The sequence below is a fragment of the Drosophila montana genome, unplaced genomic scaffold (assembly GCF_035044405.1).
Source record: "Drosophila montana isolate Dmon_TW-CO22-7 unplaced genomic scaffold, ASM3504440v1 contig_2954_1, whole genome shotgun sequence".
NCBI classification, from domain to species: domain Eukaryota; kingdom Metazoa; phylum Arthropoda; class Insecta; order Diptera; family Drosophilidae; genus Drosophila; species Drosophila montana.
The window spans coordinates 182,865-202,500 of record NW_026997829.1 but is presented as its reverse complement, the minus strand read 5'-3'; the positions used below and the strand labels follow the sequence as shown (position 1 = coordinate 202,500).

Here is a 19,636-nt window from a genome sequence, read left to right as displayed (position 1 = left end):
TTGATCTAAATATAAACTCGTAGAAAACATGGCATTTTCAGCTTGCCAAGCTACGCTGTCAGGTTGTGGTAGATGCGGCAGCTGCTTTTGGCAGCCACTGTGGCCGGCCGTCCGCCTGGCCGCCTGGTGGCCTGGCCGCCTGGTGGCCTGGCCTATGTCATGCATGCATTGGCTAAGCGCTTGCCATGGCCGTGGCCTATAATAATAAAATAGGCAATCCCAATGGCAGTTGGCACTTGGATTGCAGGTTTTGCCAATCTGTGCACATCTCTGGCCACGGTTTTGGGCCTCTGAGCGTTTTCTTTGGCGCTGCAGCATTTGTCAATCGGCTGGCAATATGTCATTATACAGTTGCTGCTCTTGCAGCAGTTGCAATCATAATAATTTATGGCAACTCATTTGCTGCTTTTTTACACCCGCTAACGGCATGAAAGAGACACAGGCACAGCAAGATAGAGAGAGACAGAGAGACAGAGAGAGAGAGAGAGAGTGCGAGACTTGCTGCCATTTGTGGCGCTTAATTATAGGCGGCTTCTGGCATCAGAAACAGCAACAGCAACAGCAACAACTTGCACCCTGAAAGCTGATGTTGACGATGGATGCGCTTTAATAAGCACTTGCCTGCCAGATCATTAAAGTAAAAATTGATTTTCTAACTTGCAACGATTTTTGCATTAACAATTAGCTGCCTGCCACTGCCACTGCCTGTTGCAACTGGGCCCCAGCCTCAGCTTCAGCTTCTCTCTCTCTCTCTCTCTCTCTCCCTCGGCATTTTTTTCTAGTTGCAGCTCATTCGCGCCGCTTTATTAATTAACAATGCCACACCAGGCAGCCGCATTTAAGGCATTAATTGCCCCAACCGGTTACTGGCTGCAACATCGGCATATAGGCTGGACGCCTAATCAATCTAGCAAATTGTCGCCCAGTCGCTATCTCGCAGCAATATTCAAACACCAAACTGATCTGCACTCTGTTCAGCCAATCTCCCTCTCGCTCTTTTCTCTAATTATGACAACTACGCAGCGCTGTGCGTGCTCACGTGTTTTTCTAATTAGCCGGCCCCAAGATGACAATAAGCGATAAACCCGTCGCCAGCATTGGACGAGCAAATTGACAATCATCGCAACGTAGAACAGCCAGAGGCAGCATCCAGCGAAACGAAACGAAACGAAACGAATCGAATGTGCAGCGCGCAGTGCTGCCAATTTGTTTCAAAAGTGCCAGGCATAGTGTTGCATTATATCAAAAGGAAGGCCCTTTCTATATACTCTCAAAATTTCTTAAAAAATAATTGATTTTTACTTGCTTTTCTTATATCCAAACCAGAAAAGAATTCAGTTTATTTTCTTCATTTTGTAATTACATTCTTTAGTATTTATTTTTTATAAATTTTAATTTATTAGATATATTTTGATACATTTTTTTAAATCTAGCTCATTCTAATCTCAGCTTGAAATAAATGTTTTTCCTCTAAAATTTTCATGAACAAATAATTTAGTTTCTTGCCTTTGTAGATCTAAATTATAAATACATTTTTTTCATTTAATTATTTTTTTTTGACCTGAGCAAATTCAGTTTTTTATTTTTTATTCTTTTATATAATAAGTTTTTGCCTCTTTTGATATTTTTGTAATTTTTATTTTAACTAGAAATATTTTCCATTAACATTTTCCTTTAAAATCAAGTAATATAAATGTATTTTCTTAACATAACTTATTATTTCTACGAATATCATTTTGAACCCATCTTTTTGCCCAGCTCATTTTTTGGCAAGTTGGCAGCACTGTCAACTCGAGCGTCTTCGGTTTGCCTTGCTGCGCGGCGTTCGCGTCAATGGCGCTGCCTGGCACACCCACTGCCAGTTGGCCAGGTTGGCAGCTTCCGCTGCCGCCCGACCGCCCGCCCGCCCGGCCGGCTGCTGCCTGCTGCCTGTAACGCCCACTGAGCGTTGGTTGAGCTTTAATGCGTTTTCATTAAATACAGGCCCAGAGTTGGCCGAGGCTTGTTAGCTCTGCCTGAGTGTGTCTCTGTGTGTGTGTGTATGTGTGTGCGAACACCTCCCACTTGGCAATCTAATATAGAGCCCGTTTACCCGCCACCCCTGCCACGTACCTGGCCCTGGCTATCAAGTGCTTGTTGGCGCGTGTTGGCGTCTTTTTAGCTCCTTTTTATATATTTTAAAGCCATTTTTCGCACATTTTGCTGACGTTTTGGCGCTTTTCGCTTCCGCATGCCTGAGACAAGACTCTCGCACACAAATATATATATATATGTATGTATATGTATTTATGTGAATTTGTTTGTATGTATGTTTTCTATCAATATTTTCAGCTATGGCTGCATCGCTCCACATTAATAACGCATCCACCCTCTAATTGCATTTTGCCTGGCCGCCTTAATCGAATTCCAATTGCTGCCACATGCCGCTTGCCGCATGCCGCATGCCGCATGCCACATCGCTGCAGCCTCAACGATGCGCAATTTCGATTACGCTCTGCTATTTTCGGGGCGACCTGATAAGGCCATTCCCCCAAGCTGCTGCTGAAGCTGCGCTTCCCGGGGCCTTCTCCTTGAGTTGAGGCTTTTCTTGACTTTTTCAGCTTTTCAGTCTTTTTGCTTTTTGTTTTTAGAAAGTGGCAACGTTTCTGAGCCGCTTCCGCATTTCGCGTCCGCTGCTAAGTTATGTGCCCAGATTAGCGGGTGTGTGTTAACTGTGTGTTTGCCGGTCAAGTCTATATACGCCGGACGGGCCTAATGAAAACCATAACTTTTAGCTTGCCTGGCATTTTGGGTCGGGCTCTACCCCCCGCCAACCCACTCTCTGTCCCTCCCTCTATCACTCTCTCGCATTGTGGCATGGGCGACGCCTTTCTTCTGGTCTGAGCTCAGTGCGTGTTGCCAGATGTTCGCTGATAGTTCTGTTGATAATTATGATGTTGATTGTGATTGAGCCAATGCGACCTTTCTGTACATAGGAAGAGAGAAATCTTCAATTAGATTTCATATAAAATTTACCCCATAATTTCTCAGCGCAACTCATGATATTTCAAAGGCTCTAACGAGAACATCTTTCATTTTATAGCTGCATTTGTTGTTGGTAGAAGATGGTCCAGGGTATCCCCTAGTCGGGCATTCTGATTTGTTTCTATATTTTTATAGCGGAGTATGGTTCAGTTCTTTCAGCTCTTTGTTTTGACAGCTGTTGCAGTTTAAGGTTGAGTCCATATGAGAAAAAGAATGTGGAGTTCAGGGTTCAAATCGTTTGGATTCGAGCGCTGATCAACTATTTTCATGCTCGATATAGACTTAAAATAAAATAAAAGTCTTAAGATCGAATCAAAACTTGTAGCTCGCTTTTGTGTAAAGCTCTAGACAACAAATTGAACATATCAGAAAAACCTCATGAAGAGCTCTCGAATAAAATATTCCCAGTTTAATTGTAAGAATTAAACAATTAAATTGAGAATATACAATTCACATATATAATACGTTATAAAAGCATATTCAAATTATTTAACAATCTTTAACATAATGCTCATTATTTAAATTTAATTGATTTCCTTTTTTTCATCTCTTTGCAGGTGAGTTCGAAAGTACCTTTTTTTTGGGGCTAACTGGCGTTGTTTTTGCGACTTCGAAAAATGCAACCAAATTGCAGCGCAGGTAAAAAATGCCTTAAATAGCTATTCAGGTTGGCCAAAAGAGCTGACAACAACAACGACGACAGCAACTAAATTAGCATAAATATGAGCAGCAGCAGCAGCAGCAGCAGCAACGAATAACCAAAGCCAAATTAAAACAATTTGTAAAAAGTTCACACAGTTATAAAGATACAAATACATAGATACACGCGCACAGATATATGCATGCATATAGATACATATGTATATTTAAATAGATATATGTATATATGTATTTGTATATACATATGCAGTTGGCTGATTTTGGCTAAAGGCTGTCACATTTTGCGGCTGTTGTTGCTGCTGCTGCTGCTGCCGCTGCCGCTGCTGACGACTGGCCATAGAGAAATGACCACAAAATGTGCGCATAAATCAACACAATGGCCAAATGCAGCGGCAGCAGCAACAACAGCAGCAGCCGCCAAAGGTGTGGAGCCTGCAACAGCAGCAGCAACAGCAGCAGCAACAACAACAACAACAACAAATACAAGATCACATAGAAAATGCAAATTTCACATGGAAAACGAGCCGCGGGGGATGACAATTTGTTGTTGTTGCTGTTGTTGTTGTTGCTGCTGCTGCTGACTCAAAACAGTTGCTGCCGTGCAAGTCTGTTGCTGCTGCTGCTGCTGCTGCGAAATGAATTAATAAACTTGCAACGGCGGCGGCTTTTGTAAAAACGCCGCCAATGCTTGTTGCTGCTGTTGTTGCTGCTGCCGTTGTTGCTGCTGCTGCTGCTGTTGTTGCCTTACAGCAACAATACGCAATGAAAACCGAACAAACGAAATTGAAATCTGACACCAAAAGAATTGACACACACACACACGACTTTGCTGCGGAGACTCTCAAAAAATGCAAATTCAACGAGCGTTCGCCCAAATCAATGAAAATTGACCAACTAACCACCCAACCGCCCTGCCCGCTCCCTTCCCCACCGACGCTGACCACAAGCAACTCCCCACACAAACGCCCAACTGCAGCGCAAAACCCTCGCGCTTACTTGACTCAAATTGCTTTTAAATTGTTGCCAACTAGGCAAACAAGCCGCTAGAGCACTCGACTAAGAGTTATCCTTTAAAATGAGCCCATGAAATATGATCTGCCAGATGGTGTACTTGGGTCTTTTAATGATCGAACTCTACGATCGACGAAAGGATTTTGAAGAACAATTTATTTTAAAGCTAAAAAAATTCATTCGGAAAGGGTATACGTAATAATGCATAATAGAAGACTATAGCTCTTAAAAAATACAAAATAGAAACAAGAAGATTGGGTAAGGGTTCTATTTCAATCGATATTTATCGATTCAAACCAAAATGAATTGATATTTATCGACTCTAATCAATATTTATCGATTAAAACAGATATTCATCGATTAAAACGAAATTCATCGATTGGAAAATCGATGTTAAGATAGTCGATAGCTTTCGAGAAACGATATTGCTTAGCCCCGATATGTATCGATTCATCAAAACGAAATGTATCCATTAAAATCTATATTTATCGATATACGCCGATTAATATCGATTTAAGTCGATATTTATTGATTAGAAAATCTATGTTAATTGATAGCTATATACCCGATATGTATCGATTAAGCAAATCGATATTTATCAATATTACCAGAAATATCGTTAAACTTGTAAAATAAACTTCAAAAGGCAAATAGAAGTCGACTCACAATCCAATCCAATAAATATATAGATATATTTTCTATGCACGTTGAATTACCCGTTTTTGCCATTTGTATTAGTTGCAGGGTATTCAAAGAAGTAACAAGCTTCGCATAACGATATTGTCCCTGCAGCAGCAGCAACAGCTGCTGCTCCATTGGTCAGCAATTGAAATGTCCAGTGTCCATTGGGCTGCTGCTGCGGGGCTGTGGGGCAAGTTGCTGCTGCTGTTGCTGTTGCTGGTGCGCTGTTATTTTATTGATTTGCTTGCCTGAAAATTGATCTTAATTTTCATGGGGCAGCAGCAACTCGACTTCGACTGCGACTACGACTACGAGTTCGGCTTTGGCTTGCGGTTCATTTGCATATCTCGATTTAGCATTTGAGTTGCATTCGAAATGATTATGAATAACTGTTAATTGTGTTTGGGCTATTACGTTGCATAAAACGTTTTTTGGCCGCGGGCAACGCCCCCCTCCCGCCTCCCCCCTTGCCGCTCTTCGTCCCCAAAAGACCTTTTGAATAATTTGCAAGCGATTTGAATTGCATTGCATTTCCGTTTTGGATTTGGGGAAACTCCAGCTGAAATATGCAACACACAAAACCGACGAAATCTGTTAAATGTGTTAACCATTGAATGCCACATTCAAATCTTTTGACGTTCAGCCCATTCACACGCATAAATACAGTGAGACCTGCTCAAATTAAACAGTTTGTCAGACTTGTACTAAATGTCGCACTTTGCACGACATCTTGCAGCCCTTCCCTTTAATAGGCCAAGCTTTTTTATATTCAATCATACTCTGTTTATATCGTATTTTCGACCGCCCATCTTATAGTGTTTAAGCTTTGTCAGATTTGAGCTCTCCCTCTCTTTCTCTCTGCTTTATCGTATTTAAAATATGTCTGTTGCATTTCTTCACCCATTTCGAATATCGTATGCTTTAACGTAAAATATATTGTACATTTTACTGGCCATAATAGTTGAATTGTTTAGTATGCCCCATTTTATATTATCGTATATTATACCGCACAATATCGTATATCGTTTCATATGCCATAATCTACATGGCATTTTAATATACCGTAAGTCTTGTTAAGAACTTTTGCACATTGTTTCTTTCAACTGATATTGCATCCCGTATGTCGTTCCGCCAACTGATAGTGTACGGTTAAAAATATCAAACAGCTTATCGTTTAACGTATCGTATATCGTAATCTGTCACATAGTCTTATTGTTTATACGATATCGCTGCAAATGTCTTATACCATCCATGGTATCCCAATAGATCGTTTAAAAATTTAGTATGCGTAAGCAAATTATTTTTTAATACGGAATATCGTAAACGATTTTGTACAGCATTTCGTATCGTTGCACATATCGTATAAAGTGCTACTATTTGGTTTACTATGCAATTTTATTGTTGGACTGGGCATAGGGCATTATATCTAACAAATTGTTATTTATTTATATCGTATATATATATATATAATTATCTTTATTGTAATCCTTATATTTATCGCATTGTACGAAGAACCAGTACGAAAAGCTATTCTCAGTTGCATATAGTTTTCGATTGCGCTGTCCTGATTTAATCTTCTTCTCTCTTTCTCACTCCCTCTCTCTCTTTCTCTCTCTCAGCCTCTCATATTCATGACCATCAATTTGGCAGGTTAAGCACAGAGTTCACGGCTATTTCAAGCACTGCTTCAGCCGTAAGCCCCGCACTCCCGCCCCTTCCCTCTAAACCCTGCTCAATGTCTGCTGCTTCCCGTCTTTATATATATCGGCTTTTGACTGAAGTCTGTCCTAATGACAACGGTAGCAGCTACTGCCAGGCAATTACTTAATTTACACTTGGCTGTTTTTGTAACCTGTTGCTGTAGTTGTTGTTGTTGTTGTTGTTGTTGTTGGCTGACATAAAAAATTGTGGGGCCTGGACTGGGCAAAGCTATTGAACAGCAACAGCAACAGAAGCGGCAAAAAAAAAACTCTGTTCAACGGACAATAGCAGAGTGTGGCCACAATTCAAAAGTGCGCAACGGGCAACGCCTCCTCCCGCTGCAGTAAACCCCACTTCTCCCCCCTCCGCCCCCCCCCAGCAGCGCATACTCCTGCTGCTGGTGGCTTGGCGCGTAAATCAAGCGACGCTGACGCTGAACAGCCGCGGCTCAGCTACTGAAGCAGAAAATTACTTTCATCATAATTTAAAGTTACTTATGACCGCAACAGCCCCCGAGAGGGACTCCACAGTCGAGAGTCTGAGAGTCTGCGACTTGCTGCAGTTGCTGCTGCGGTTGCTGATTGTCTTTGGCCGGGCTGCACAAATTGAAAAATCATCTGGGCGCAAGCAGGATGTGCTGCCTGCGCCTGCGCCTGCTCCTGCAACTGCAACTGCAACTGTTGCAACTGCATATGTTGCAGCCAAGGCAAACATTTGCACGTCAAACAAAGTGGCAGTGAAATAACAAAATTATGTTGGCAGATTTGTGGCGACGTTGAAATTATTGCAACACTGCGAACTGCAAACTGCAACTGCGAACTGCTGCACTTGAGCTGTGGCCCATAATTGCTATGTGCTGTGACGTTTGTGGCATGAATGATGTGGCGTGGGCTTCCTCGGCCGCTACTGGGCACACTCTCGCACACAGAGCCTGATCCACATTTTGCATAAATTACACTTCATTTGATTTGGGCAAGTCGCGTCTCCAATGACAATGCCACAGCCCAGCTGCAGCAGCAGCGGCAGCAGCAGCAGCAACTGCTGCAAATCTGCTGGCCATGGCCACAATCAAGTCAAGTGTTTATTTGTTTATGGGCCTTGCCGAGCGAAACTCTATTTCTTTATGCTGCTGCTGCTGCTGCTGCTGCCGTTGCTGCTTCTTTTTTAAGTGAGTGAGTGGCATGTTGCACGTTGCATGTTGGTGGTCCACATTGCGCGCTCCTTTCGTGCGTTTGTTTGCCGCAATTAGCGTGTGGGCAGCAGCAACAACAGCAGCAGCAGCAGCAGCAGCAGCAGCAGCGGGCGAGTGAAAGTTGCGCGTTGTGTTGCCTGCATTTTGATAAGCTCCCCCACAGTTGGCACAGCACAATCCCACCGCCCCCACCCCTCCCCTACCTAGCCGCCCAGCTGAACCCATAATGCACACCTGTTGCCTGTTGGCTGCCAGCCTGCTGCCTGCTGCCTGCTGCCTGTTGCAACCGGTTCGTGTGTTGCCTCCGAGCTCGTTAGTTAATGCAAAGCGCTGTAAATATTATAACAGAGCGCGTTCCATTATTGTATTAACAACAGTTTGCAGCTCGGGCGCACATAGTTGAGGCTTTACTTTACTTTACTTGACTTTAGTTTAGTTTTGTTTTTGCCAATTTTTTTTTGCTTTGTGGTATTTTTAGAGCCTGGCCAAACGGCATTTTTTATTGCCACGCTAAACCTCGTTAGTTTTTGGCTATTTTTAGCCAAATGACATCAAATGATTTTTTAAGCTGCTTTTTTTGTTTTTTTGTCTTTTGGTTTTTGTAAAAGTTGTTGTTGCTGTTGTCGCGCGAGTGATTTATATTGTAAATGATTTACATGCGCTTTTATTAACTCAATTTGAATGCTACAAAAATCAACGTTAACTGCGGCATTAGGTCACGCTTTAGTTCTAGTAGCTTCTTTAGTTAAAATTAGTAAGTTTAGTTATGACCATAAAAAGCACCTTTGAAATGCGAGCATAAATAATACGAAATAGCTGTCGAAAATAACAGTGCTGGAAAATGCTTTATTACTGAAGTCTGTCAACCTCTTTTCAACTCAAATCATTTTGAGTGTGTGTTAAGAATCTGTCGAATATCAGTGCTGGGCAACACTTAAAGGCTTTTAGTTTTGGCTGTTGATCAACACTAAATACTCTAATACGATTTTCCAGCATACATTTTAGATTAGAAGCTTCAAATGCAGAACAAATTACGAAATGTCAAATCTCTAAAATGGATTCAGTTAATGAAATTGAAAAACACCCACGTTGCTACATAGATTAACTATACGCAAGCAATTATTTAAACAGCTTCAAACGTTTTTCAACACTATGACAGTACTAAGCCTTAACATTGCTATGTAGAATTATAGTTAAATAATTTGGTTTTTTTAATTTTTATTGCCGCTTTGGAAAAGTTCAGTTATCGCGAATATGCCGCACGACAGTTTTTGGCCATTGTTTAATGGATTTCTTGGCAGCCCAAAGGGAATGCTGATTTCTTTAGCTGTTTTTTTCTTTTCATTTTTTGAGTGTTACGGAGTTGCGGCCACATTACTCATGCGCCGTGTTGCACATGCGGGTATAAAATAACAGATTTATGCCTACGTTGCGGGCAATGACACGCCAATTAGCCGCCCAGCAACAGCAACAACAAAGAGGCTTGCAAATAAAGCTTTGACATTTTTATGATGCTAAGCGGGGGAACAGCACAACAACAGCAACAACAGCAACAGCAGCAATACGTTGAGCCTTAAAGCCAGACTGGAACAATCTTTGGGAAGCCAAGACAGCCCCCAGGCAGGCAGCTGGCTGACCTTTGCATGCGTTGTTTTTGTTGTGTGTGTATGTTGTGTGCTGTTGTATTGCGCTGTCTGCGGAGGCGAATTGAGTTTGACAGCTGGGGCGACACGATCCGATTGGGATTGCGATCGCTCTTTGACCTTAATACGCGCCAGCTGCGTCAACGTCAGCGCCCGGGGGCAACATGTCTTCGATTGTCCCCCCTGTCCCCCCCGCCCCGCTCCCCCTGTATGCAGCGCTTGCGTTGCTGCTGCGGGCTGCATTGTCATTTGACACCTCATTTGGGGCTGCGGCGGGCACGCACAGCTAATAAGCGCTCAATAAATGTGCAACACCCGCTGGCAATGGCAACATGTTGCTGCCGTGCCAAGTTGCTGCTGCTGCTGCTGCCGGTGCTGCTATGCGTGCGACAACAACAATGCATGTGGCATACAATTTTTTATTTTTTTTTTTGCAATCAACTGGGCAATCTCATTAATAAATTGCGCTGCATGCAACGTTGGCAACATGTTGCTGTTGCTGTTGTTGTTGCTGTTGCGTCTAATGCTGCAAACGGCAGCAACATTAATTGGCTGCTTACAGCTGACAAGGCAGCGACTCTTGTTGCTTGTTGTTAATGTTGCTGTTGCTGTTGTTGCTGTAGCTGGTATCAATTTAACTGCCGATAGGTGGCGCTGCTGCATGCCATCATCGGCAATTGCGAACGACCACGGCAGCAACATTTATTGTTTATGCATTTGTGAAGGCAAATTATCAACAGTTGCTTTTTTTTGGTAAGGGGTGGGGGAAGACTAATTGATTTTTATGCGCAACCATGTCCACAACAGCACAACGACAACAACAACAACAACAGCAACAACGACAACATTGAATGCTGCATAGGCGGCACATATTTTAAGCACAAATTACAAAGCAATAATCATAAATCTTTTTTGCGGCTCAGCAGCAACAGCAACAGCAACATGTTGCTGCCATTTATCAAAATATCAATGTGTGTGCGAGTGTGCGTGCGTGTGTGTGTGTGTGTGGCAGATGCCAGACAAATGGGCATTGCGTGTGCCATATCAATGCAATGTTGTTGCTGTCGCTGTCGCTGTCGCTGCTGCTGCTGCTGCTGCTGCTGGGTTTGTTGTTGTCATCGTCGCTCAAATGTTGATAACTTTGCTGCCAGCAACAATTGCAAGTGGAGCACGTGGCCAAAGCAGCAGCAACAACAAAAGCAACAGCAATTATTGTTGCTGTCCCGCTTGCCCCACTCAACCCCGACTGCTGCTGCTGCTGCTGCTGCGACTGCCGCAACTGATTGCTCTTGATTAAATGCTAGTCACTCACTTGAATACTTGAATCTGCAGAACCGAGATGCGGCCCCCGGAAATTGTTTGTGCCACGAACTGCAGTTATGCACCTCGCAGCCGGCGTCTTGCTAACATTTAAACGGCTTCCTGGCGGTTGCTATTGCTCTCGTTGTTGTTGTTGTTGTTGTTGTTGTTGTTGGACTGTAGACGAACGCTTGTCCAGTTGTCCAAGTGGAGCATCCAGCTGCTGCTGCTGCTGCGGCTGCTGCTGTCCAATTTTGATGGATCTTTTGGCTGCAGTTAAAGTCTAGCGAGCAGCGCAAAAATGTTCTCTTTCCGCAAAAACTAGTATTTTTTTAGTTTTATGTAAAAAATGTACGACTAAGTCTTCAAATCAAAGTTAGAATTTCAAGTGGAAATAGTTTGGAATAATAAATAATTCATGTATTTTAGTTTGGTATTTTTGTTAGTATATACATATAACATACGTTTAAAGAAATGTATATATATTATTTTATATATATATGTTACAATTTCTTGGCAGGTCTGTCTAAGTAGTTTTTTTTTGGTATTATACCCTTTAAATACCAGTTGTATAACTTGTAGTATTTATATTTATATTTATTTATACAAGAACCAAATTTGTATAAGATAAATGATTAAGCTCACTTTTGGTATCAACTATTATTGGTATTTTAAGTGCCCCGAATCAACATATGGTATTTTATTGGATCACTTGGTATTTTATACGCTGCAGCATACTAGCTGCATACTAGCCTAGTTTTGAGTTGCAATTTGTGTTAATCCTGTGCATTAGCCAAGCCGCTTTATAATCCAGCAGCGAATGCTGCTCAATTGACAAACCAGCGGCTCAGCAACGACAACAACAGCAACAACAACAACAGCAACAGCAACAACAACAACAGAAACAACAACAACAGCGGCATTTACAGGTTGCAGCTGCGTGTTGCTGCGGTGTCAAAACCGTTTGCTACAACAACAACAACAACAACAACAATAATAAACGACAACAAGAACCGCAACGATCCCTAGCTTATTAAAGTTTAATGACTATTGGGGTGGTCTTGGCACGTAGCTGTCACAGTTGCTGCTGCTGCTGTTGCTGCTGTTGCTGCTGTCGCTGACGATTTGCGCAATGCGCGCAATGGCAGCAAATAATTGCAACGGCAACGTGCAACGATTTGCGGCGGCAACGAGGTGAAGGCAACAACAGCAACAAATGTTTATATGAAAATTGAAAACGATCATTTCGCAATGCGCGCACGGCGACAACAGCAGCAGCAAAAGACAACAACAACAGCAGCAGCAACAAAAAAGAACCGACGTTTTCTTTTGATGCTTTGCATTCGGCACGCAAAAAACAACAACAACAACAACTGCAAATACAGCTTTATGCCGTTTCATCATGGCAACAATTGGCTAATAATATAAATCTAGTGCCCGAAAAACACAACAGCAACAGCAACAGCAACAACAAACACAAAAACGACAACAACATACACAGCAATCGTCTTTGGCCCAAGGCTGGCCGCTGCTGCATGTTGTTGTTGTTGTTTTTGTTGCTGCTGTTGTTGTTGCTCCAGTTTTGTATTATTATTGTACGTGTAATTTAATTGCACTTCGATTGCTGACCCCTCATGGCAGCTATATGTCAATAAAATTGCTGCTGCACGCCAGCAACATGCACTTGTTGTTGCTGTTGCCGCTGCTGCTGTTGATGTTGCTTATCGTCTGACCACAAATAACTGCAAATTGTGTGTATAAAAATGCAAACTGCATTGTTTGTCTATGGCTTATCTGCAGCAACTGGCCAGTAAATCAGCGTAACAGGCGCAGCAACAACAACAGCAGCAGCGGCAGCAGCAGCAGCGGCGGCAGCAGCAGCAGCAGCAATGGCAACAAACTGCCAGGCAACACGCATGCGCCACCAAAAGTCATGTTCGTGCCACAAAGGCGACACCAAAGCCATACATATTGTAGGTGGCAGCAACAGCAACGGTAACAACAGCAACAGCAGCAGCATCGAGCAGCAGTTGAATTTAAATGTGGCAATTGTAGCTTAAAGCAGCTAAGCAGCAACACACACACACACACACACACACGCACACACACACGCACACACACACTACACACCCTAGCTAATCATTTTGGGTAATAATTTTGCATTTTTTGTGTGTGCAACATGTTGCAAGCGCGCGCCCTTTTTTTTGTTGCTTTTTCTTTTTGCTCGTATATAACTGTCCAGCGTGTGGGCGTGTGTGGCAGCTGCCCATTCGCATAGAGAGAATTGCGGCAACGCTTGCCACTTTGAACCCGCCACGCAGCAGCAGCAGCAGCAGCAGCAATAACAACAACAGCAACAGCATTTGCAGCGAGTGGCAACAATAGAAAGCCACGCAGGAAGCAGCAGTTTAAATGCTTTGAAATTTATGAGCAGCACCCAAAGCGAAATCCTTTCACCAGCTTAGACAACGCATTAATAAATCAATAACGCGTTTATAATCATAGTCGTTGTTACAGTTGCTGCTGCTGCCGCTGCTGTTGTTGTTGTTGTGTTGTTGTTGGCCAGCAACTTCCGTGCGGCAGGCAGCCAGTGACAAGCGGCAATTTGGAGCGACAGCGCGGCAACACCTTGGCAACATTGTTGCTGGGGCAAGAGCGAGAGCAATTAACATGCCAGGAGAGCCTTTGATCACAATAATATGCAGCATGCCTTGCAACATGTTGCGCAACTTATCAAAATAATCATCATTCACATCGACAACGGCACAACAGCAACAACAGCAACAGCAGCAACAACAACTGCATCGCAGGCAGCATTATGATAATCGCAATGCGGCGGCAATGTTGAAACGAAACAAAAATTGCAACTGTTTCTCATGCAGCGTCTAGAGCGTTGCCGCGCTGTAGCGGCAAAATGCAACTGCTGCATGTTGCAATTAATAATCGACGTGGCAAAGCAGCTCGCAAGGCGCGGCAACAACAACAACAGCAGCAGCAGCAGCAGCAGCAACAACAACAGCAGCAACAACTGCGTCGTGCGCCCTTCTTTTTGATTTAAAATGTGCCGCCATCGTTTTGGCCCGCACGTAGGCGTACTCACACGCATATATACATATATATATATGCATATATACTCGCCCCCTCTCCTGGCTGCGCGCACCCAGCTGCCCTTCAGCCCCATACACCTGCAACAGTGGAAGAAGCATTGCTTCTGCTTCTGCTGCTGCTGCTGCAACCACTTGGCATCATCAGTCAAGTGTCTGCTTGGCTGCTGCTCTGCCTGCCCGCCCGCCCGCCAGAACGCCGACAATGTCACTGTCTCGTGGCTCACTGGCGGTTCCGCTGGCATCGCTTTTGTGCATCTTTGTGTGGGTCTTTGCAGATCGCCATCGAGCGATTGCCCACTGACCACAATAGCTGCTTGTTGCCTGCTGTTAGCCCCAAAACACACACACAAACAAATCTGAACAAGTCAGCCGTAGAATTTGTTTAATTTATTAACTACAAAACTAAAGCACTAAAAAGAATTGTACACAAATTTATATACATAGCCTACTACAGAATATATATACAATTAGGTTACAGCCATTTCGATCGTCAGCAGACTCAGTGATCAACGCCTGTTCGCCTTTATGCAAAGCCTTAAGTTGTTGAGAATTGCAAGCAGTTCTGATTGACAACGCAATTAACAGTGTTGCAAAGCTATTTAACATTCAACAACAACAATCAGTCATTTAACTAACTTAGGTATTTGTTGCTCTTGTTGTTCTTTACACGCAATTCAATTCACATCATTTTTGCATATTTTATTCAAGATTTGAAGACACCTGCCTACACCGTAAGCTTCTACAAGAGGCGTTTTGCCACTGCTATTCATCTTTTGTTTTTCAACACTAAGCCAAAAGGCTTCTTAAGCATATTGAAACATGGTGTTAATCTCACTGAAAGCTTCTTTAAAGCTCACTGAAGGCTGATTTAAATCGCACTGATAGCTGATTTATAACGCACTTAAAACTTCTTTAAAGCTCAATGAAAGCTGGGTTAAATCGCCCTTAAAGCTTCTTTAAAGTTCGCTTAAGGCTCATCTAAATTTCCGTTAAAGCTTAATTGAAGATACTCTAAAGCTCACTTAACGATCATCCAAAGCTCACTTAAAGCTCACCCAAATCACTCGTCCAGAAGCTCACTCGAAGCTGCTTTAATATTCACTTAAAGCTATTTTACATACAACCTAAAGTTTACACAAAGCATCTTTAAATCTTTAAGGCTGATATTAAAGAAGCTTCTTTCATGCGCTTTTAAAGATAACGCAAATCTGCCTTAAAGTCCTTAAAGGATACTTAAAGCTCACACCAAGCTCACTTAAAGCTCTCTGAAAGCTTGAATTCGTTATTTGGCTGATTCTATCTAGCTTTTTTTTTATCTTTAGACTATAGCTCGAGAATTTTTTGCAAAGAAATTAACTACTCATGTGCTCAACTTTAGAGAAATGCTACATGGAAAATGCTTTAAACGTTCGTATAGAATTTTGCTGGCAGCCGCCTCTGAGCTGAACTCGGCTATGTGCGTTTTAACACAATGCCACGCCCAACGGGCGGCGCTTGACGCTGAAGATTTATGTGGCCCACTAATAAGTCGGCTGGCAATTACGCTTATAAATAAATAAATCAGCGCCGCAAAAGCTTCGATGGCGGCGCCTTTGTGGAGAAGCCACTGCGAGAGCCGCTGGGTGCCGCTGGGTGCCGCGTGCTGTGGGTGTGACAAGTGCAGCGAGTGGTGCAGCGGTCCAGCGGCGCCATTCAAATTCGAATTCACATGTGATCGCCCAAGCATGAGTCAGCTACTCCGCACGGAGGCGGCCTCGCGATTGGAAGTTGTGTGTGTGTGTGTGTGTGCCAGTGTGTGTGTGTGTGGCGTTGGATAGAGGGGGCATGGCTAGGGGAGTGGAGTGGAGAAGCTTCTAAGCTGCTGCTCGTCAGCGGCGCTTAATTAGAAAATTGCTAATAACTCATGCACACGAACAAATTTCAATATTAATGAGGTTTTAAGGCAGCGGCCACGGCAGCAACCGCAAGGCAGCAGCAGCAGCAGCAACAACAACAACAACAACAGCAGCAACAATTCTGGAACTGCGGCAACTGCAACGGCAGCGGCAGCGGCGACTTAATTGAAAACTTTTTGAATCGTGCCGTCAAATGAAGAAGATGCAGCAGCAGCACCAGCAGCAGCAGCAGCGGCAGCGGCAGTTGCCAGGCCCTGGCCCAAACTGTGCGCAATGGGAGGCACAGCAGCAATTGTTGCTGCTGCCTGTCTTACGCTGCCTGCCTGCCTGTTGCTCCTGTTGCTCATTAAGTTGCATGAAAACTCAATAGGTTGCTGTTTCTTCTGCTTTTTTTTTCAGTTCTTCTGCGCAATTAACGGTCGCCGTCTTTGACTGATTTAGTTGTCAGCTGAGCAGCAGTAGCAGCAGCAACAGCAGGAGCAACGACAGCAACATGTTGCTGGCATTCATAATTAGCATGCAAGCGGCATAAATCTCGGCAGCGGCAGCAACAACAATTAACAGACCCAAATTGCATGCAGCACACAGTGCAGGCAAATGTAAAATGCCGCTTTCTCTCTCTGCCACACAGCGGCAGCAGCTGCAGCAGCTACTTAGCATGCAGTGCAGCGTTTGATGTCTGCAACAGAACACGTAGGCAATAGCAGCAGCAGCAGCAGCAACTGTCAATTATATTAGTTGCTGTTACACAGCGCGCTAATTCAAAAATCATGCGTGGGCAGCAGCAACAGCAGCAACAGCAGCAGCAACCTGGCACGCCAGCAACATTGCCCTCTATGCCAGCAGCAACATGGACGCTAGCAACTTTTCTTAATTAAGTGACGACCTGTTGTTGTTGCTCAGCTGTTGCTGGCTGTCGCTGCTGCATGCAAATTTAATTTGCGTCTTGCCGCGACCTTTGGCCATTGCGTGTTGCTGCTGCTGTTGCTGCTGGTGCTGCTGCTGGTGCTGCTGCTGGTGCTGCTGCTAGCCCCGGCCATAACTTCTCGGCAGCAACATTTCGCATTGTTGTTTGGCCACAAATTGATATTTAACTGGTTGGCTCTGGGTCTGGCCTGGTAAAAGTTCGCACGACTTTTCGCCTATTTAACATTTACGATACGTTCGTAACCGAGCCTCTCTACCACTCTCTCTCTCCCCCTCTCTCGCGATCTTTTCTCGATCTTTTTGCGATATTCTCGATCGTTGCTTCTGTCGTTATCTGTGGCAATATCTCTGGGGCCAATCCATTTCTGCTGTTTGCCAGCATTTCTATCGTGTGTGTGCGCCGTTAATGTTTTTACTTAACCAGATACACGCACACACACACACACACACACACACACGCGCACGCACACACTCATGCACGTCGTTGCATGCTGTGTGCGTAGCGCAATAAATCAAAGTTTTATTTGTTGAAATAAATTCACAGTTTATTGCTTCGTTATTATTTGCGCTGCTGTTGCTGCTGCTGCTGCTGCTGCGCCAATGAATGTTGTTGCTGCCTGAATGCAACAGCAACAACAGCAACAACAACAGCAGAAACAACTGCGACAGACAGCTATCAAACACTCGCAACTGCCGGAAATGTTGATTGTTCTTGTTGTTATTACTGTTTTTGTTGTACTTGTTGCTGTTTCTTTCGCTGTTGTCGCTGATGTTGTTGGCGTTGTTGGGGTTGTTGTTGCTGATCTCTTTCTAATTTTTTATTTTCTTCGCTGATTGCTTGAATATCATGCGTTTAGCTCTCGGCCAACGAATGAATTTGAATCGAATTTATTGGTTTGACTTAACGAAGCCTTCAATTTTGCAATGCCTGAAATAGATCTCAAATAAAATCAGTAAGAGCTCTGGAAAAGTCTCAGCAGCATATTTGTATGCATGTACTTTCACTTAGTATATTAATTACAATATTTTATTATTATAAACTTCATATATTGTTTACAATAATATTTAATATTTTGTTGCCTTCGTTTCGAATTATTTGCCAATTTTTTAAGTACTTTAAATTTTGTATATCTACCGGAAGTTTTAGTTAAATGCAAGTCTTAGTTTATATTGGAAATACTATCAGCAACATTTTTGTAAGAGTTCGAATTGAGTCGGAATGAAATATTTTTCTTGCTCTTAAGAGTCTTAGAAAACTTCTTTTCACTTTTTTAATTACAAAAAGATCTTTGCTTAGTTTGATATAATTATTGAATTCTGATTGAAGAAAAACAAATAATATTACAAATTATCAAACATTTATTTATATATTTTTAACATATTTTTAATGTAACAATTAAATATATAAATAAAATTAGAATAGAACAAAAAATTAAAGATTTTTTAAAAGAGAAAAAAAGAATTAAAAAAAAAATCTTCTTTTATTTCATTTAAAAACTTTTATTCTTCTTGAGAAAATAATAATATATATTTAACAGCTAGAAGATTTATAGAATATATAATAGAATATATAACAATCTATTTATATATAATTATTTGATGATTAATTAACGATTTCCATTTACGTTAATTTAATTTGTATAACGTCTTTTTGGGCGTTTATTGAATATTAATATAATGTGGCCATAAAAGCAAATATCTATGCTTAAATATACACAAAAGAGAAAAAAACAATCGAGCTATGCATATTTCGTTTGAGTTTGTTTTTCTTTTTTTAATATTTTATATTTTGCTGTGCGGCGCTGAACAAAATTGCAAGTCAAGCCGGTCTGTGGCAATACCACGCCCTCAGTACACCAACCGCAGCCCCGCCCCGCCCCGCCCCGTCCCTATCGCTGCCAGTTGCAGTCCACCTGCCTGTCATGAGGCTGTCAGTGACATTTTTGAACCCTGACCGTTTTTAATTTGCAGGCGGCTGCGGCTGCCGCGAATGCAGCCACACGCTTTGCCATTAATTACCAATAGAGATACGAACTGTGCAGCTATAAGATATGAGTATACATGTGTGCATGTGTGCCTGTGTGTGTGTGTGTGAAAGAGTGTGTGCAAATATTACGCAATGTCTTCAATTAGCAAACGCTGGAACGTTAAATTAAGAAATTGTTCTCGTGCCTCGCTTAAGTTTTGCGCTATGCTTTTTCATGTTGATACCTATCGATAACGATAACGAGTCAATCGATTATGTCGATATTTGTCGATGATGATATCGTATAAATTTTTAAATTGTAAAAGGTTAAACTCTTAATGATAACAAATAAACTAAAAACGAAAATTGTACTACTCAAAATATTTCATATATCAACACATGTCATTTTTGTGGCTGTTGAATTTTGCTGTCAATACTTATCGATAACAATAACGATTAAATCAAAAAATTAACAATGTCAAGCTCTTAATGAATAATGAATAATCTTATGATCTATCATCCAATTCCGT

The 19,636-nt window shown here is 42.5% G+C and overlaps 2 protein-coding genes across 6 annotated transcripts in view; one reads left to right on the top strand and one right to left on the bottom strand.

The window, feature by feature from the left end:
- LOC135430135 (adenylate cyclase, terminal-differentiation specific-like) overlaps positions 1-4,022 on the bottom strand; it is a 12,529-nt gene extending 8,507 nt beyond the window's left edge. The window contains exon 1 of the mRNA XM_064684687.1: positions 3,927-4,022. Coding sequence (XP_064540757.1) covers positions 3,927-4,022 — 96 coding nt within the window. The remainder of the gene's footprint in view (positions 1-3,926) is intronic.
- Positions 1-19,636, top strand: part of mamo (maternal gene required for meiosis) — a 172,928-nt gene that overhangs the window by 89,620 nt on the left and 63,672 nt on the right. The window lies entirely within an intron of this gene.